At 35.9% G+C, this 22,134-nt stretch overlaps 1 protein-coding gene across 1 annotated transcript; it reads right to left on the bottom strand.

Annotated features, from left to right (window-relative positions):
- Positions 1–625: 625 nt before the first annotated feature.
- Positions 626–1,641, bottom strand: LOC5563672 (C-type lectin 37Da). The gene is made up of 2 exons (XM_001647904.2): positions 1,141–1,641; positions 626–1,076 (listed from the first exon to the last, which is right to left on the bottom strand). The coding sequence occupies exons 1-2, from the start codon at positions 1,330–1,332 to the stop codon at positions 696–698; spliced, it is 573 nt and encodes a 190-aa protein (XP_001647954.2). The 5' UTR covers positions 1,333–1,641; the 3' UTR covers positions 626–695.
- Between the last annotated feature and the right edge of the window lie 20,493 nt (positions 1,642–22,134).

Raw genomic sequence — 22,134 nt, 5'->3', positions numbered from 1 at the left:
AAATGGGGTATAGGTCTATCCACATAAAAAAGACCCTAAATACGTTATTGAAGGATTCCGTTTGATTTCTCCCGAAGAGTTATCCGACGTCATATCCGATTTTTTCAAAAACAAATAACGAGCGGTGGAAATTCTACAGAGCAGAAATGCAATTGCTGTCCTATAATGTAAGAACTAACATTGGAAATGTTGCAGTTATAATGTTGTCGAATCATTTCAACTAACATAACTAAACAGAAGAAAATTGAAGTGAAAAGAATAACTTTTTCTCTGTTTACATGTTACTTATGTTATTGTTCATTGGGAAGCCTTAACAAGTGTTAAAGCTAATAGAAATCGTGAATATAACTGTTTGTTTTTGAATTTATTGTTTAAAACGGTAAGACATTTTTCAAAAACTTTTTCTGTATTTTTTTTCTTCAATTGTTCATAAAAGTCAATTTCAGCATGCTGCTTATATATGGTGGGAGTCAAGCTAAAAAATATATACAACCTCATTTGTTTCAATTTAAAGTCTCTAGAATTGGAAGAATCTCAACTATGCGAATTCCATTACCCACTTGCCCCACGGTACCTTACTTAATTCATATTGTAGATTACTCTATTATTACTCTAATTGGATTGACATTTGGCAATACATTTCTTTGGGGCCGGAACTCAGCAATCAAACTGTATCTGGAACAACTAGGCGGATCTCAAAACGGTTGCACACAATCACATTCCACACTCTCGCATATGAAATACAGCGACTGTCCTGCGCAGGTGTTATCATTCCAGCTCCAGTGGTAATTCAACGCCGGAATGTAAGCCAACTGAATGCAATCCTCATTGCCTCCCTCGTTGTTGGGCTCATTTTCGCGCCAGTTCGTATAGGTAACTTCCTCACCGGTGGCCACCCATACGAAGGTTCCCTCGTCCGCTAGATCGGACGCCCCAATCCAGAAGCTGCAGTTATCGGTAAACTTGGAGGTTGTTCGGACGTATCGTGCGACGGCATCGTTGTCCTCCTGCGATCGGATGGCCACCAGGCGCATTTTCAATGAATTGCAGAATTCATTTGCCTTGAACCAGTTAGCCTGGTGGATACAAACTCGATCAATGGATTTGCATGTGATCCAAAGCTAGATAAATTTAACTTACTCGAATGCTGGGAATGTAGAATTTTCGATTTGGCGTAGAATCTCCATGAGATGAATGTACGAGAACTAGTAACAGAATAAGCGTAATTCCTTTCGTTAGCATTTTTGTTCGCCGAGAAGTCTTCGGTACTGATAAGCAACTGAGTTTTAATTTTTTAAGTGGAAATAATCTCACATCGATTCTCTCATTCATGTTTTGCTGAACAAAAATACACCGTAAAGTGGCGTAAATCAGCACACCTGAGTCCTGAATTCAACGCTTTTTTAATTAGAAATCAACTACAGTCAACTCTCCCTTACTCCCTGCCCTTAGGTGATGGGATTGACGGTGATTTATCAAGCGATTACATATTGTTGATATTGTGAAAAATTACTCTAATGCTAATATATTGATCGCGAAAATAATCGTAATTATAACTTATGAAATGTAAGCTAGTCGAATAGTTTTAAGTTAAATAATGAGCTGTGTTTCAATGCTTAAATATATTTTACACTTGATTTATCACACCTTCAGCATGAGTTTAGTTACTGTCGCATGATCTAACACCAGATAACTACGCGTAATGCTGGAGGGACCGGCAGGGCCTACTACCAGTCTCTACTAACACTCAAATCACTAACAAGACTGGGAAACCAACGATCACCTTCTTCAGTAGCACTATTTCTAATAGTAGTATTAGTTCAATATACATAAATCTTCTTCAGTAGACCACGAGGCGCAAGAGTGGGTGCGGGCGGTCTCTGCGTCTCACAGGTCATTGAAAATAGACATTTATGTTAGGTTTAGTAACAATGTAGTAATTATTACCTTAGTAATACCGTAAAGTGCCGTAATTCAGCGCATCGCCTAAATCCGCGTATTTGGTCCAAAATTAGTCAAAATTTAAGAACAATTTTGAAATTTGCCCATACCGCTATTTGTATATGCTGGTAATGCATCATAATTCCAATTAAAATTATCATTAACAATAATTTACGATTTTTGAGAAATATTCCAAAAGGTTTTGAATTACGGCATTTTACGGTATTGCGTTATTTAGCAAGGTAGGTTGTACCGGTATTAGAGATAGTTTAGTAGTGTTACTGATATATGTATAATAATTAGAAAACTGATGACGCTGTTGTTACTGAAATGTTTCATTTTTAAATATCTTTTATAATATAATATAATATTATTGAACAAAATGCTGTAATATACACCTTATTTAATTCTCTACGCATTTTTGCACTTCTTTGCATTCATTACACCAACACTGGCGACATTAGCGTTCTTTGGGTAGTATTTCTGTTATGTAGTAGTAACCTCTATCGTTTTTATTCTAACGATCATAATATAATTATCGCGAGCGTAGTAGTGGAAATAACATAGAAGTAGCTTTTGTATTTGTAGTTAAGGTATCATGGTTAGTTCCCTGTCCTTTGGTTCAGAAAGGGGTATGGGCGCGTTCTGCCAACTCGGTCGAGGCAGATTTCTTGTGTGAACAAGTTACAACATGGACGTTCTAAAGTTCCAGAATGAAGTGTTGTGCATTTGAAGATGGGATGGATTCACGTTCGTAAGCACTTCTGCTTATCTATAAAGTTATATGCAATAACCTACCCTTAGCTTAACTATTTAAATTAACAGTTGCAAATATAATAATCGTTTTGAGCTTACTAACATGTCGTCGCGTTAATTTTATTTTTTTTTTTTTTTTTTTTTACTTTCTTTATTAGCATCATTCCAAACATTACATTCATTTCTTATATCTAGGTGTTCTGTGTTATTTGACAACACTATCATCCTAATTTGGTAAAACAAATTTAAGATTTAATTAACATTTTGTTAACAACATATTACATTTCATTTGCCGTAGCAGTTCAGTTTTTTTTTTACAGGTGAGATGATTTCACCTACTTATAAGAGAAAAAAAAATGTTTTTAATATACTTAACCTAACTTAACCTAAACATATAACGCATAGGTCTTGCTGGATAGTGCTTCGTGAAAACGGTTTGTTTTCGGGACGCCAAGAAGTTTTTCTGTTCGCACTGTGTTGCGAAGAGATATTTGTGTTCAGTCGAGGATGGATTACCAACTGGTGAGTTCGTTTCATGCTTATGATAACACATTTTTTCTTGAAAGTGTAACTTTTGTGTAATATTAAAACAAACTTTGTTTGGTTCGTCACTATAAGTGTCGGCATTATGCTTGTTTTACACAATTTCAATATACATATATTTTTCTCTTTTTTACATTATTAAAAATATCTTTTGAAATGTTCGACATTGTGAATGTTGACGTATTTTTTAAAAATTCTACCATCTCGAGACAAAAATGCACAGTAATACTCATATGTAATTTTCAAACAAACTATGTATGGTTCGTCACTACAAGTGTCGGCATTATTGCTGTTTCATATGATTTAAAATATATATAATGTAATTCTCAGTTTTCGCTATTAATAAAAACTTCTTTTGAATTGTTCGATATTATAGATGTTGACGTTTTTTTTTTGAATCTACTACTAAAAACTTCTCGAGACAAAAATACAAAACTAATTTTAAATGTAAGTCGTATATTTCCCCCTTGTCCATGGATCGCATCACCGACCAAAGGTGACTCCCAGATCTTTTCCTCCCCCACTAATAAACACCCTTCCCGTGGTGATTGTGGAGATGCAGAGGTATTCTCGGTCTCTAGAAGCAACAATCATTACACCCTAACATTCCTTCCCCATCCCAACTGACTGTAAGGACTTGGCCGGCGCCGTTATTGATCAATAATATAAGATCTGCTAAAATTGCACTTCGAGAGTAAGCGGAAACTCCCATCCCTTATTCATTTGGATCCCAGTGCAATTCTTACCAGTTCCGATCAATCACGGAGTAGCAACCATTGACATGTACAGTCAGTCTATGCTATGCTATGCTATGCTATGCTTAACCTAAACATATAACGCATTAATCGTGGCAATAGAAGATTGTAACGATTTTTGCCTGAAATTATTAATGATTGTATTTGACATTTGTTCCAATGTTTCAACATTGGATATTCTATGTAACTCATTGGTACTATACCAGGGAGGAAACCTCAGAATCATTTTCAAAATTTTATTTTGAATTCTCTGCAGAGCTTTCTTCCTGGTATTACAACAGCAAGTCCATATTGGTACAGCATACAACATGGCTGGCCTGAAAATTTGTTTGAATATCAACAGCTTGTTCTTAAGACAAAGTTTTGATTTTCTATTAATAAGGGGATAGAGACATTTTACATATTTATTACATTTGGCTTGAATGCCCTCAATGTGATTTTTGAAAGTTAAATTCTTATCTAGCATGAGCCCTAGATACTTAACTTCATCTGACCAATTTATTGGAACCCCTCTCATCGTGACAACATGTCTACTTGAAGGTTTCAAATAAAGAGCTTTTGGTTTATGTGGGAATATTATTAGTTGAGTTTTGGAAGCATTAGGAGAAATCTTCCATTTTTGCAAGTATGAAGAAATAATATCCAAACTTTTTTGCAATCGACTACAGATGACACGCAGGCTTCGTCCTTTGGCGGAGAGGCCTGTGTCATCCGCAAACAAAGATTTTTGACATCCCTGAGGTAGCTCAGGTAAGTCAGATGTGAAAATATTGTATAATATTGGTCCCAAAATGCTGCCTTGAGGAACTCCAGCTCTTACAGGAAGTCTTTCAGATCTGGAGTTCTGATAATTAACCTGAAGTGTACGATTTGACAGATAACTTTGAATTATTCTAACAATGTATGTTGGAAAATTAAAGTTTTTCAATTTTACAATCAAACCTTCATGCCAAACACTGTCGAATGCTTTTTCTATGTCTAGAAGAGCAAGACCAGTAGAATAGCCTTCAGATTTGTTGGAACGGATCAAATTTGTTACACGTAAAAGTTGATGAGTGGTCGAATGTCCATGGCGGAATCCGAACTGTTCATTGGCAAAAATTGAATTTTCGTTGATGTGGGCCATCATTCTGTTCAAAATAACCTTTTCAAAAAGTTTACTGATGGAGGAAAGCAAACTGATTGGACGATAGCTAGAAGCTTCTGCAGGATTTTTGTCTGGTTTTAAAATTGGAACAACCTTAGCATTTTTCCATTTGTCAGGAAAATATGCTAATTGAAAACATTTGTTAAATATATCAACTAAAAATGATAAGCTACTTTCTGGAAGTTTCTTGATGAGGATGTAGAAAATTCCATCATCGCCAGGAGCTTTCATGTTTTTGAATTTTTTAATAATAGTTCTCACTTCTTCCAAATCAGTCTCCCAGGCATTTTCGAAAACGTTCTCTTGATTGAGAATATTTTCGAACTCCTCAGTAACTTCATTTTCAATTGGACTAGTAAGTCCTAAATTAAAATTGTGCGCACTTTCAAACTGCATAGCAAGTTTTTGAGCTTTTTCGCAATTAGTTAGTAATAATTTGTTTTCCTCTTTCAATGCCGGTATTGGCTTCTGAGGTTTTTTCAAGATTTTAGATAATTTCCAAAAGGGCTTAGAGCCAGGGTCCAATTGAGAAATTTTATTTTCAAAATTTTTGTTTCTTAATTGAGCAAAACGTTTCTTGATTTCTTTCTGCAAATCCTGCCATATAATTTTCATAGCAGGATCGCGAGTGCGTTGAAATTGCCTTCTCCTCACGTTTTTAAGACGGATCAAGAGTTTAAGATCATCGTCTATAATCACGGATTCAAATTTTACTTCACATTTTGGAATTGCAATGCTCCGGGCTTCAACAATGGAATTTGTTAAAGTTTCAAGAGCATTGTCAATATCAAGTTTAGTTTCTAAAGAAATGTTAACATCAAGATTGGAGTCAACATACGTTTTATATATATTCCAGTCGGCTCGTAAATAATTGAAAGTGGAGCTGATAGGATTGAGAATCGCTTCTTGGGATATTTGAAATGTAACAGGGGCATGATCAGAATCAAAATCAGCATGAGTAATCAGTTGGCTACAAAGATGACTAGAGTCGGTTAAGACCAAATCAATCGTAGATGGATTTCTAGAAGAGGAAAAACATGTGGGGCTATCAGGGTATTGAATTGAGAAATATCCTGAAGAGCACTCATCAAATAAAATTCTGCCGTTGGAATTACTTTGAGAATTATTCCATGACCGATGTTTGGCATTAAAGTCACCAATGACAAAAAATTTTGACTTATTGCGAGTCAATTTACGCAAGTCAGTTTGGAGCAAATTAACTTGCTGCCCAGAGCATTGAAAAGGCAAATAGGCAGCTATGAAAGTATATTTACCAAACTGTGTTTCAACAGAAACACCTAAAGTTTCAAAAACTTTAGTTTCAAATGATGAAAACAGTTGATGTTTTATACGCCTATGAATGATGATTGCAACTCCCCCACATGCCCCATCAAGTCGATCATTACGATAAACAAAAAAGTTAGGATCTCTTTTGAGTTTAGATCCAGGTTTTAAATACGTTTCGGTAATAACTGCTATATGCACGTTATTAGCTGTAAGAAAATTAAACAGCTCGTCCTCTTTACCATTCAGAGAACGAGCATTCCAATTTAAAATATTTAAATTATTATTTGGATCCATTAGAAAAACGTAATCCAATAACAATTTGATTTGTAAATTTTACACCTACTTGGACTGCTTCAGTCATAGTGGTGGCTTTGAACATTGCATCAATCATTAGATTCAATTGTTCAGTTAGAAAATTAAAATCAGAGGCAGACATGTCATGTGATTTCCCATTGGAATTTTCGGTAGACGAAGAAGCGGAGTTACCTGTGGCGGTAGGGTTTTTTCCATTTGATTTGAAACTAGTAGAATGGGTACCCATGGATCGAACAGGGGAGGAGTTCGAATTTCCTGCTACGATATCGGCAAAGGATTTACCGTGGGTAGATACATTCGAAATAGAAAGATTCGAACGGCTACCCGACGGATTAAAATTAGTTTGTGACTGAGCATGATTATGATCTTCCTGATGGGTATGATTCATGATCAAGCGATCGTTAACTGAAAAATGAGCATTGTTCGATACTCTACCAGGCAAATTCCGGAAACGACCGTTATCGTAACGGATATTATCTTTCATCTGCCTGGCACGAGCCTCAATGACCTTTTTTCGTGAAGGACAATTCCAAAAATTGGACTTATGGTTAGCCCCGCAATTACAACATATGAATTTGGTGGTATCTTCCTTCACTGGACAGACGTCTTTGGCGTGAGAAGAACCTCCGCAAATCATGCATTTAGCATCCATGCGACAATTTTTTGTACCATGACCCCACTTTTGGCACCGACGGCACTGAGTGGGGTTCTGGTAATTTCCTCCAGGTTTCTGGAAATGTTCCCATGTCACACGGACATCAAACAAAAGTTTTGCTTTTTCTAAAGCTTTAATATTATTTAGTTCTTTTTTGTTAAAGTGAACTAAATAAAATTCTTGAGAAAGCCCTTTCCGAACAATGCCAGATTGGGTTCTCTTTTTCATAATGATTACTTGGACTGGGGAAAATCCAAGTAAATCATTTATTCCATTTTTGATCTCTTCAGGTGATTTATAGTCACTTGAGAGACCTTTCAAGACGACTTTGAACAAACGTTCAGTTTTGTCGTCATAAGTAAAAAATGTGTGCTTCTTCTCTTCAAGATGTTTGAGAAGAAGCTCACGATCTTTAAGAGTTTCCGGCAAAACGCGACAGTCTCCTTTCTTTGCGATTTGGAAGGAAACCTTGATTCCCCTAATGGAGTTCAAGATCTCCTGCCTAAATCCCCCAAATTCGGAACAACTGACCACGATAGGCGGCACTCTTTGCTTCCTCACTTGAATCAAAGAGCCTGGGCTAGAGGCTGCTTCGATTTGGTGTTCGGAAAATTTGTCTAGAGCATCGAACTGATTGCTCATTTCGATACAATTATTCATTTCACCCTTGGAAGAAACTTCGCATTCCGGGGAAGCGTCCTTTCTTCCATTCTTGCCACGTGTAGTGACAGTTTTAAAACCCACTTTTTTGGAAGGAAGTAGTGAATTCAGAGATTCACCCTTCCTTTTGTTTGTTGTTGATACCATGTTTAATTAATAAACGAAAGAAGACGTGACCTTCGAAAGGTTTTTTCCCAAGACGGTGTCCAAGAAGGATTACCACCGCTAGCTTTCGCCAACGGGTCCAACGAAAAATCGAAGGCACGGGTCCAAACAAGGATCGTAAAGGGATCAATAGTAGAAAAAATAGTACTGAAAAGTACTGTTTTAGTAGCACTGAAAAGTACCGTTTTTAATTTTAGCACTGAAAAGTACTGTTTTTTTAGCACTGAAAAGTACTGTTTTATTGCTTTAGGTAGTTTTTAAGAAAACTTCCAAGAGCAGAGAGAATTCGTGTACGCACAGCACGAAGGTACGATGCGCACTGTTAATTTTATCATAATGATCTTTTATCTACATCCATCGAACCATTCTGAATGGCCGTTGTGAGAATATCACCAAGAACTTCTCACATGCAATAAAGCTGGATTGTCATACATTGAAACATCAAGGTTCTCGCTCTTTCGGATTCATTTTTTTGTTGTTTATCATTAGTTTCAGGGATTGTTATCGTGGGAATCCAAAGAGCGAATTTTGTATGACTTCAATGTACGCCAATACTGCCATAAAGCATGTAACAATCACTAACAGTCTTTCTCTCTTTATCCTTGTTTTCATATCTAACCCGCTTCGAGGAATAATTCATCGAAGAGGAAAGGCATCCTTATCATGGCAGCGTAATGGCCGAGAAAACGTCGGTTTGCGGTCGCATCTCTCCATCCTCGGTTCTGCCCTACGCTCGCCAAATCGATACGCACTTGATCCGCCTACCTAGCTTGCTGCACTCCACGCCTTTGTTAAGTATAAAGTTTCTGTAATCATTGAATACTAATTGAAAGGTAAATCAAATGAACTTATTATTTAACTAATAACAAATTTATTCCACAGAGCGATTTACAAAACACCACACAAAATCCCTCCTTTCACATATCCTTAGGCAAAACACTTCACTACCGTTATATGTATGACTGATTCATGTTCTTTCGACCTTGCATCATTCATACGTGTAGGGGAAGTCTAGAGTAAAAGCAAAACTTAAAGAACCTTCTGGTCAAAGATGTTGCGTTGCCTACTTCCCAAACTCCAAAACCCTCGGTGTATTATGGAAGGTGTGAGTTTTTAAACTTATGCTGGAGACTTGGCCCCTGACCCCCTTGTACATCAATAAAATAGAATAAAATAAAATAAAATAACTACAGTCAACTCTCCCTTACTCGATATCGAGTTAAGGCGAAGTAGCCCGATATTCGTTTTGGCAGCAATGATGATTTTGCTGCGATCAATTTCAAAGTGATCGACTTATTCTTGATAGTTTATATTGACTTGAAAAAGTATCACTGTACGCGCCAACGTACATAAAGTATGCTGATACTTTTTCAGCTGGCTCAGTGCAAAACCAACTGATTTTCTTTGATTCGAAATCGTGAGATGAATTAGCAACAATCATCAACGGTGCGTACAAATTTCAATGACGGCCTACTTCGCCTTAAGGGGGCAGGATCCGTCATTCAGGACCAAAAAATGTACAGGAAAATGTGTTCACTGTATTCAGTTCTCCACCAGAAACACAGTGAACACATTTTCATCGAATAATTTTTAGTTTTGTACAGAAAAAAAGCTTTTGAAGTTGCGATGATGACGATGATTACGATGACGGAGCGTTGATAGAGAACCATATTAAAAGTTGGTTTTCATGGCTACCTCGATGGTCCCTTGGATAACAGTTGCACTGGTTTTGCGTTCTGTAATTCGATACCTCCATTTAATTTCGAGTTATGGAAAGTTGACTGTAGTCCCCAAAGTTTAGTTAAATAATTTGTTTATTAATCAATAATTTTAAGATAGAAAATTGGTATTTATTCAGGGATGCCCGATGTTTTTCATTTACACAGGACAATAGCTTCCGTTTCAAAATTTTCAATGACTCACTCTAGAGTAGAAATTTTGGGTCAAATTAAAAAATCAAAATCCTTCTTAGTTAATCCTGTCGCAGATTGTATTAAATTTGGCATGATTGTTGAGTTAAAGATTCTAGTACAAAACTGCTGATCTTTGAAAGAAGATAGGAAACTATGATGTGATTTAGGCGAAAAAGTGCAAAGTGTGTAATTGAACTGAAGTTATTTGTCGAAATAGAGGAGTTTTATTGCATTTTTGGTGTACAAGTGGACGAACCGTAAGTAATAATAGTTGCAAAAGCTGTAACTAAATAACAGTTGCAAAATGAATTTATGGGACCAGTTCAAATAACGCTCCAGTAAATGCTCCAGCGAAACTTCAAGAGATTCCTTCAAAAATACCTTTCGAAATGGCTCTCCCAGAGATTTCTCCAGGAACTCTTTCGAAGACTCCTCCAGGGATTTTACCGCAAAATCCTCCAAGATAATCTCTATCACAATCCCTACAGCGCTTTCTCCGTGGCTTCCTCTGGCGGTTTTGTCAGGGATTCCCTCAGGGAATACCTTTGTTCGCTACTAGATTTTCTAGACCGGCTCCGATAGGGCTCCAGAAATACCTTTAGCAATTTGTTCAAGAATTTTGCCAGGAGTTCCTCTTGAGATTCCAGGAAAATTTCAATAGCGATTTCGCCCGGAGATTCCGCCGAAATGTCTCCAGTGATCCCATCGTTAGAATCCTCCAATAAAATATTTACTGAGATTTCTCCAGGAATTTCTCCAAGGATTCCTCAGGGAACTTTTCCAGGAATTATTGAATTGATTTGAAGTAATCTCTCCAATAATTCAAGGAAAAGTTTTCTGAGGAATTTCTGGAGAAATTCCTGAAGAAATCTAACGATGGAATCACTGGAGGCATTTTGGCAGAAACTCCGGGCGAAATCGCCATTGGAATATCCCTGCAACAACTCCTTCAGAGATTCTTCCAAATATTACCCAGACAACTAAAATGTACGTATAGTGAAATCACCTGTAGGCGCAGCAACAAAGACATTGTCACCTCCTATTCTTGTTGCAACAATTTTATTCCGCAACATGAGTTTGTCATCACTTGAACAGAATATGACAAAGATCGATCACCACGTGCGCAGCGATTGTCTGGGCTTCGCATTGCAATTTCCGAGAACTTTCTCCGTGTTGGTAAACTTTGACACGTTATCAAACAGCATCCATTAAACAAGTTTGGTTTTGAGTTTAAAATAACTGATTAATCGCGAGTTGAAAAAGTTGCAACAATGTTGTACTCTGTGATTGTCATGACAATTTTGCTTTTAATTGTGTCCTTATCCGCAACAGTTGCGACAAACGGTTGTGAGCGTGCTTGCTTTGTTGTTTGTTTTTCGTCTATCTTGATGACAATTTGATTCACTGATGTTGAGGCTACGTGCATATATTAAGTATGTAATGTAACAAAATGCATGTAAACATTTTCTACCGAACTAACCTGTGATCTTATGCGACTGAACTTATGATAACATCATTGACATCTGCTACGGATTGATTCGACTTACTGTGTATGGGATATTCGCGATCCTGCTATGAAAATTATATGGCAGGACTTTGAAAATATTCTCAATCAAGAGAACGTTTTCGAAAATGCCTGGGAGACTGATTTGGATGAAGTGAGAACTATTATTCAAAAATCTGAAAGCTCCTGGCGATGATGGAATTTTCTACATCCCCATCAAGAAACTTCCAGAAAGTAGCTTACCATTCTTAGTTGATATATTTAACAAATGTTTTCAATTAGCATATTTTCTTGACTAATGGAAAAATGCTAAGATTGTTCCAGACAAAAATCCTGCAGAAGCTTCTAGCTATCGTCCAATCAGTTTGCTTCCTCCATCAGTAAACTTTTTGAAAAGGTCGTTTTGAACAGAATGATGATCCACATCAATGAAAATTCAATTTTTGCCAACCCAGTGAACCAAGTAATCACATATTCGTACGTCCGAAATCAAAATCGCACTACATGCCAGATTAAGCATTATCAATGTTAACACGAGTTGTATATTAATCCCTAATACGATTCATAAACGACAATCTGTGTTGACAGCAAAACATGTCGTAAATATTGCAACATAGAATCGCGTTGTATATACTAACAGATCATTTATCAATCCAGAAAGCATCATACACTCAGGCAAATTGACTATCGATAAACATAGGAACCCCTTATGAAAATTCGCCACAATAAATCGGATTGAAATTCATCCAGAATTTGAAAACATAAAACGTTTTCGCGGCAACCTGGAATCGAACCAAGAACCTTGCAATCGATAGGCCCGAGCGTACACCACGCGCATGTCGACACCTTGATGTGAGATGATGCTCAAACGATACATACTGCGTTCGTATTGCAAAAACCGTTCCACCTTTCATAAGGCAAAATGTATGAAATTCGATAGTCCAGTTCGCTGCGTGTATGAAATCGCAATAACTTAGCAAAAATTGCTACCCAAACTTGGTATCTGCTGACGATGGGCCTCAAAGAACAACATAGCAAGTGTCGCTGAACATGAAACATGAATTAATATTGGCAAATAATCACTCATCCTTGGTGGTACAGTGGTAATGTGTTCGATTCCTAATCCAAGGGTCCCGCGTTCGAGGCTTGGTGGAATCTCTTTTTATTTCCATCCAAATTTTGTGGCATCGTATATCTGATCGCAGAAAGTCTGCCAAAGTCGTGTTAAGTACGCATATAACTTCCACTTTGGTAGGTATATAGCCTTTTCATGCATTCTATACGATTGAATTGATTCATATAGAATGATGTATAACAAAAGTTATACCAACCAAAATGTTGACTGGGAATGAACAGTTCGGATTCCTCCATAGACATTCGACCACTCATCAACTTTTACGTGTAACAAATTTGATCCGTTTCAACAAATATGAAGGCTATTATACTGGTCTTGCTCTTCTAGACATAGATCATGTTTGGCATGAAGGTTTGATCGTAAAATTAAAAAAAAAAAACTTTAATTTTCTAACATACATTGATAGAATAATTCAAAGTTATCTGTCAAATCGTACACTTCAGGTTAATTATCAGAACTCCAGATCTGAAAGGCTTCCTGTAGGAGCTGGTGTTCCGCAAAGCAGCATTTCGGGACCAATATTATACAATATTTTACATCTGACTTACCTGAGTTACCTCAGGGATGTCAAAAATCCTTGTTTGCGGATGACACAGGCCTCTCCGCCAAAGTCTGCGTGTCATCTGTAGTCGATTGCAAAAAAGTTTGGATATTTTTTCTTCATACTTGCAAAAATGGAAGATTTCTCCTAATGCTTCCAAAACTCAACTAATAATATTCCCACATAAACCAAAAGCTCTTTATTTAAAACCTTCAAGTAGACATGTTGTCACGATGAGAGGGGTTCCAATAAATTGGTCAGATGAAGTTAAGTATCTAGGGCTCATGCTAGATAAGAATTTAACTTTCAACAATCACATTGAGGGCATTCAAGCCAATTGAAATAAATATGTAAAATGTCTCTATCCCCTTACTAATAGAAAGCAAAACTTTGTTTTAAGAACAAGCTTTTGGTATTCAAACAAATTTTCAGGCCAGCCATGTTGTATGCTGTACCAATATGGACTAGCTGTTCTGTTGTACCAGAAAGAAAGCTCTGCAGAGAATTCAAAATAAAATTTTAAAAAGTTTCTGAAGCTTCCTCCCTGGTATAGTACCAATGAGTTACATAGAATATCCAATGTTGAAACATTAGAACAAATGTCAAATAAAATAATAATTAATTTCAGGCAAAAATCGTTACAATCTTCTACTACCACGATTATTGCGTTATATATTTAGGTTAAGTAAATTGAAAATGTGTTTTTTTCCTTATAAGCAGGTGAAATCAACTATTCAAGTTATTTCTCCTGGTGTTCCTGCAAAATTCTTCCAGAAATACTTCTAAACGATTTTACTATGAAAATCTCTATTCATCTAGGGATTCTGCAAGAAATAACTTCATAAATTCCTTTGGCGATTCTTCAACAGTTTACTTCAGGAAAACTCCCAAGAAAATCGCTACACGAACTATTATAATGACTTTTACAGCTAATCCGTCAGGGATTCCTTTTGAAATTTCTCCAGAGATTCGTTTTGGGCCTCCAAAAAATCCTCCGGGGATTCCTATATAATTTCCTACTTCCGGGATTTTATCAAAGAAAAAAAAAAGAAGTCCTCCAGGGTTTCCACCACGATTTTTTGTTAGATATTCCTCCAGGAGCTCCTTTCCTGACGAAGTTTTTCGAGTAATCCTCCGATAAGATCCTGGAGGGATTCCTGGAGCAAACTCTGGAGGCAGCTTTTGTAAAAATCTAGAAGAATATCCGGTGAACGGTGAAATTTCTGGAAAAAAATCCTGAATAAATTTTTGTAGGAGCCTATGGAGGGATTCTCGATGAAATCTCTGGAGGAATTCCTGAAAAAATCCCTGGTACATAAATATGCTTTTCGACTACTTAGTCTTTATTTTTTCATCGGCTATAATGAAGACTGTGTAGGCGAAAACCACATTTCATTACAATTTACAGTCGATTCTCTACCAGCTTATCCCTGGACCAATTTCTAGAGGAAATCATTAGAGATTTTCTGGAACAATCCTTGGAGGAAGTCCTGAAGAAAAAGCTGGAGAAATCTCTGCAAGACCCTGAATCCCTGTAGATATTTTCCAAGAGTAATTCCTAGAGCAGCCTCTGGAGAAACTCCGGTAGTTAGGATTATCTAAGTTAATAACTCCTGTAGGCATCTCTGGAAGAATCCATTGAGAATTTTTGGAGATATCCCAGGAAGAATCACTCTAGAGATTTTGCTGATGAAATCCTTAGTGAAATCCAGAGAAAACCCCCTGTAGTTGAATGTAAAATCCCTGGAGCGAGTCGTGGAAGAATCCCGGAAAAAATCTCCGGAATGATTCCTGAGCGAATCTCGAGAGGGCTACTTGAGGCTATCTTTGTATATATCCGCGGAGGATTCATCGGTGGAAACTCTGGTGCAATCACTAGAGAAATAACTTGAGTAGTCCTAGAAGAGATTGGCCTAGTGCAACCCTTAGAACAAAACAATTTCTGGAGAATGCCTTGAAGATATCTCTGAAAGAACTTTTGTAGATATTTTACTAAAGGAATCCTTGGCGAAGTCTCTGAAAGATTTTCTAGAGGCATTTCTGAAGGAATACCAGGAGAAATCGCTTTGTAACATCCCTGGAGAAATTTCCGCAAAAAAAACGGAGTATTCCTAGAAGAATTCCTGAAACAGATTCTATAGAAATGTTTGGAGAAATTCAGGCAAGAATCCCAGTAAAAATTTTACTGGAGGAATCTATGAAGGAATCACTGGAGACATTACAGCAAGAACTCCTTGCAAAGTCTCTAAATAAAGGAATCCCTGCATCCCAACATCCCTGCAAAAAATCCTGGAATGGTCCTTGGAGGAATTGCTGAAGGTACTCCTGGAGCCCTATCAGAACCGGTCTAAACTATCTCATGGCGAACAAAAGTATTTCCTCCATAAATCTCTGGGGCAAAAACTCAGGTGGAATCACTAAAGAAATCGCTGTAAGGATTACGGTAGAGATTCTGTTTCCTATCTCAAGCGATATTCATTATTCCACCCTACGGCTTTGGTAACTTTTATTCGTTAGATTCCCGGTCGATCGAGGATGTTTTCCTACTGAGCATAGAGTATCATCGTGCTTGCAAAAATGACATCTTTGGAGAAGAAAGTTTTCAGACAATAATTGCCAAAGTGTAAAACTGTAAAGTCGTAGAGAGTGATTCCAAGCAACAGCACCAAAATTTGGTAAATTTTTTAATTCATTTTTTTCTATTGAGCTGAAACTTTGCACAGTTTTCCAGTTCCATCTAAATCGTCATTTTCCGATATCAAATCTTCAAGTTGAGTCACGACTAACTTTTCAAAAGGGTGTATGTGAAAATGGTTCAAAAATATTCAAAAAGCTGCACAGCAAGAACCGTTCGATTGTTAGACAACTAAAGAAACAAAGTTAGACAACTAAATAAAGATTCCAAAAAAAAATACACACAGTAAAAAAAAATTTTTTTTGCATTAAAAAACATAATTTTTGACACAAAAACTCAAATATCTCAAAACCCTATCGGAATACCAACGTATTTTTTTGAGGGAAAACTATCAACCATAAAAATTTGGTGATGGTAAACCAATAAACAAAAAAGTTATGACATTCCAAGCATGTCACAATTTTCACATTTAGTAGAAAAAAATTTTTTTTTTCGGTGTAAATTATTACGGGAACCGCAGTTTGTTGCTGATTTTATTGTTAAGGGCCTTGCGTGAATTAAACAAGTCGTTTTCATGTATACATTAGTATTACACCCAAAAGTTGAAACCGTCATTATAGGCGTTTTCTGCGTCTATTGATGGCGGAAAAGTGTTCTTCTGAGCGACATGACGTTTTTGAGCGTCTATTGATAGGCAGATAATCCGGTCATTGAGTCGAGCAGTTTTTACGGTACAAATGGGGAAGTACAAGTTGATATGCTTTTTGAACCACGCATACCAACAAGCGGGTTTGGATTTGTGGTATAGTATTTGGTTCTCACGCTCATGACCATGGATCGATCCTGGTTGATGTCGCATGTGTTTTTTTTTCATGTGCGTGCATCACCAACACATGTATTAAAAAATAAAACTTCCACACATATGCCTCTTTTAAGTGCATGTATTGGAAGTATGGAAATACGCAAAAAACCGAGAGGGTGCAAACCAGATTCGAACCATAATCATCGGATCGACTAGCACACTGTGTATCTACTGCTCCAAACTTACTACTGAAGTAAAGAGTAACCAAAGTCGATGTGGTTTTACGTTTCATATGCATGATTGCTCATGCTGTTGATAAACATGTGAACATGTGTTATCCCCAGCAAAATAAAGATATACAGTCAAGTCTCCTTTAAAGCGTTAATCATCGTATGTTGAACAAGTTTAATGTATATTCATAATAATTTATCACCTACCAGAGTAGCCACATTATCTATTGTAGAACTTACTTAAGGACTGTTCATTTTATAAAGTGAACACCTTGTGCATTCTATATCTTTATAATATATCAATAGAATCGTAATCGGTTTTCTGTATACAGTATCGTTAGACTATTATATTATTGCACGATGGTGTTATAACAAAAAAGCCATCATTCATAAAAATTCGGATTTTTGGTATGTGAAAAATATTGTTTAAGTTTGAAGAACATCTTTTCTAGGAAGTTTTTGTCGAAACTTCTTTGTTCTTCTTTGTAAGATCTTATATTTCCATATAAGAGGAAAATAATAGTATTACGATGCACAGCAAACCGATTATGATTTCATTGATAAACTAGCTAACCCAGCGTGGCTAGTCACGTTCCATAAGAATGTTCAAGCAAAAACCTCTTTCAAAGATTAATAATGTTTATGTTCAATTGCAAAATGATAACATGGAAAGAGAAATTTCTCTGTTGATAAATATGCCATTGGTGTATGAATAATAAGCTGAGACACGCATGATATTTATGAACGCAAAATCGCCCATATTTATGCTCTAACCATACTCCATTGTTATAGTGCCGTTATTCTGATCTGAAATAATTACAGCCTTAAATGCTGTTGTGAAATATTTCAAAAGTTCCAGAAGCTTCTATAAATTAAGGAGAAGAATCTGACTGAAAATTCTAGAATATTCTATTGAATCCCGATTAACCAGTGCTACAATTTCTGTATAGATCTTTGTGCTGCGATGGCGATCGTCAACGATATACAACGAATCGAATTGTAATTAGGGGACTATCGACTAATGAATATATCGAGTCATCGAACAGGAATGCTTTGGAAAGCTCTTTTAGGGGACCATTACAGTTACCATAAAAATATATTTTTATTTTGCCTTCATAAGTCGATATCGAACCATGGAACATCGACTCAAGAAGGTTGTGTAAATAAAAAAAAACTAGAATATTCGGCCCACAATCATGTTTATCTTTCCTTTGCAAATATCTTATTTGTTTTTGAACCGTATATTGAAATGACGAAACCCGTAATGAATCACATTTTCAACTTGCATCGGCATTTAAGTGCGGTCGAACAGCATAAAGTTGGTTTGTTTACATTTTGATTACCGTCCAAGTTCATAAAACCGGAAAACTACAATGATAAAAAGATCGTGACTTTTATACGAATTAGGAAGGACAAAGCTCCGGAAAACTCTAGAACACCCTGTGCAATAGCTGTTATAGTGCTCCACAATTTGCAATAGGGTCCTAAAATGGTTAATTAAATCTTGTTTTCATTTAATAACACGAAAGATCATATTACTGCAACTACTTTAGCAATTTTTCTCGCTCAAATAACGGATATATCATATTTAAACTTTAATTTCAAAATTGGATCCATAAATGAACCTTGACACTTGAGATCATGTTTGACGTTCGCTTAGTCGACAAAAATATCACAGGGGTTTTAGTTTTAACACTGGGGTTGTTCCTATCTGACATTTCGGAAGGGACACGGAAAACAAAATACACCCGAAATTTGAGTTCAAATCAAGGAGTGTGACAAAATCTATAAAAACATGAAAAAATGTTTTTTGTACTTAAACAAATGAAAAACATTAAAAAATTGAGTAAACATGTGTTTTTGGCCTGAACGTAAGCGTTTGGCACTAAAATTGGGACAGGGCTTTAGGACCCTATTGTAATGTTGTTATATTCAAATGTACTTTTGCAGTGCTCTTAATTTGACTGTTGTTGTGCTCTTAAATTGCTGTTGTATGCTGCTCAATGAAACCTTTCAAAGCGTTACTGACAGACAGAAAACTCTGGGATTTTATATACATGATAAAAAAGATATAGCATAAACAAGGTATCCTCTTTAAAAAAAATAATAAATGAATAGTCTTTAAAACATGAAAACTCTGTGGAATCTTTTGCTGGTGCTATTCAAAGAAAACAAGATCACGGTTCTACTTTCACATTGATAAAAAAATATCGCTCCAATGCTGATGAATGCTAACCAGAATGAGCCGATTATAAGAAACCGTGCCCCATATATGGGATTAAATTTTAACCATGGTTTTAGTATAATAGTAAAAGAGTTTTCTATAGATGAATCGATCATTTTGACTCAAGAACAACTTCTGCAAATTGGCTATTAGTTTTTGCAAGCAATTTATTTTAAGAATGTATACTGAGAACATGTATACTGATTTTTTTTATCATGAAAAATATGAAAACAAAATTTCATTTTTATATAACGCAATAATCTTTTTTCATCATTTTTAATTTTGACTATCTATGAATTGTGATAGGAATTAGTTGTTCAGGACAAAATTTCAGAGACATTTTCGATGAGAAAGTTTTTCTAAGAACAACTTATGCTGCCCATAAAGGCCCATATTGAAAAAAGTAGGCACTGAGAAAATAGCGCTCAAACTTTGAAGTTTTTCTTTCATACAAATGTTTATAATTTTCTATTAGGGGCCGTCCATAAATAACGTGGCATTTTTCACTGATTTTTTACACCCCCCTCCCCTCTCGTACCGTTTCATCACAAATGCTGATACTTCCCCTTGGAAAATACGTAGCATATCAAGCACCCCCCCTTCTTCTTCTTCTTCTTCTTCTTCTTCTTCTTGGCATTGACGTCCTCACTGGGACAGAGCCTGCTTCTCAGCTTAGTGTTCTTATGAGCACTTCCACAGTTATTAACTGAGAGCTTTCTATGCCAAAGTTGCCATTTTCGCATTCGTATATCGTGTGGCAGGTACGATGATACTCTATGCCCAGGGAAGTCGAGAAAATTTCCAACCCGAAAAGATCCTGGACCGACCGGGAATCGAACCCAGACACCTTCAGCATGGCTTTGCTTTGTAGCCGCGGACTCTAACCACTCGGCCCCCCCTTTGTATTTTTTATTAATTTTCCTCAGTGATTGGGTTGAAACAAAAAATTAGAATTCAGAAGTTCAATACAAAATTTGATATTAATTACTGACTAAAATGTAAGGATAATCTAATCTAACAGTATGATATACAGTAGCGCTCGAAAGTAATTTGGAAAATAGTTTCAAATAAACACAGTTCCTGTTACATAATTTTGGTATCTAGTTTCATATAGGCTAAATTGTATTACTTTTGCTGTTGTCACCAAGACAAACAAGTTTACTATAGAAAATATGAAAAAAAAAAAATTGATTGGATTGATGAAGCTCGTTATTGTTAAGTTAGGGTACAATATATTTTTAGTTTATTTTTAGTTAGAACAAAAATTTCGTTATTAGAGGATTGTTTTTTTTAATTATTCTTTGTTAGGAAATAGATTTCAATGAAAATGAACAATACAATATATTAATTCGAAATGAATTATTATCCAAATTCAAATCCATTTGGCAATCAGTGGCCAGATATAGAAAAGATTACACTTGATATATTTGGGATGTTTAGAAAATTTTAGCGATTATTATACAAATTATTTATCTCTATTAATATTTCAGCTGAACTTCATTATCTTTCTTCATAATAAAATAAACCTACACAACCTATAATGAAACAGTTAAATAATAAAAAATTATCAAATTAGCAAGTTATCAATAAAATTGAATGATAGGGCAATTTCGATATCACTCGAATCTGTTGTCCTCATTAATATTCAGGCTATTCCATCAAGAGCATTGATACATCAAAACAAATCGATGAGTTGATTGAGTGAGATCTCCTGCAACATTGAATGCATAATACACGGTATAAATATCTTGTTTCATGTAATATTTGCCGAAACGAGCATATTTTATTGTCTTGAAAACGGCTGACTTTATGACTTGTTAACAAATGAGAAAACAATGTACTCCAAGTAGTTAAAGCATTGATTTTAAATTTATTTATTAAACTTTGATTTTGTTTATTTATAAATTTATCAATTAAGACACGAATATAATATAATATTTACATAACCATTTAAAGCTTTGAAAAATCTGTTTGATTGCATTTATCAAGAAAATCTAAAATTTCTCAGATTTCTTTTCAATCTTGATGAATGTTTTGAAGCTGAATCATCATTTTATAAACCAAGTTTATAAGTCAAACAAAACAGAGGACAGAGACTGCATCTCAGTGTTCTTATGAGCACTTCCACAGTTGTTAACTGAAAGCTTACTGTGCCAATGACCATTTTTGCTTGCGTATATCGTGTGGCAGGAACGAAGATACTCTATGCTCTGGGAAGTCGAGAAAATTTCCAACCCGAAAAGATCCTCGACCGGTGGGATTCGAACCCACGACCCTCAGCTTGATCATGCTGAATAGCTCCGCGTTTACCACTACGGCTATATGGGCCCCGTAAAGCTCCCCCTCCCCCCTAAATAGCTACGTCATTTATGGATGACCCCTTACATTTCTTCCAGACATATTTAACACAACCGCATAGCTTACTAATTTTGCTTCTAATGATCAGCAAAAAATAATAAACTTGAACACAATTCACGTTTGCAGCTGAAATTTAAATTAAAAGTTCATATGGAGACTGGTATGCCTTTATTTTTCAATATGGGACTGCACCAACTTCATATTTTCCAATACATTTTCAAACAATGTGTGTTTATTTTTATATGCATAATAAAATGCAGATTAAAATAAGTTTTATTGCACTCATTCGATAACTGTCAAGCAATGATACATAGTTTTGACATCATGAATGCTCTAAAGCATGACTTTAAATCGACAATATGTTGAGCATTATTATTATAAGTAAATTTTCTGGGATGTAGAAAAAATATTGTTCGGAAAAGATCTTCACGAGTTTTATTTAGTTATGCGGCTTGGCAAACCTCTGAACGAACACCAACACCAAAAAATCCACTTAAGGGTTGAAGAAATCATTTCGTGACGCGTTCACCATTATTTTGCGATTATGTTGTGCACATAAGTTTTTTGA

The sequence above is a fragment of the Aedes aegypti genome, chromosome 3, assembly GCF_002204515.2.
Source record: "Aedes aegypti strain LVP_AGWG chromosome 3, AaegL5.0 Primary Assembly, whole genome shotgun sequence".
Classification (NCBI taxonomy): Eukaryota; Metazoa; Arthropoda; class Insecta; order Diptera; family Culicidae; genus Aedes; species Aedes aegypti.
Note: the sequence above shows the minus strand (reverse complement) of the source record. Positions and strands in the feature narration are given on the sequence as shown.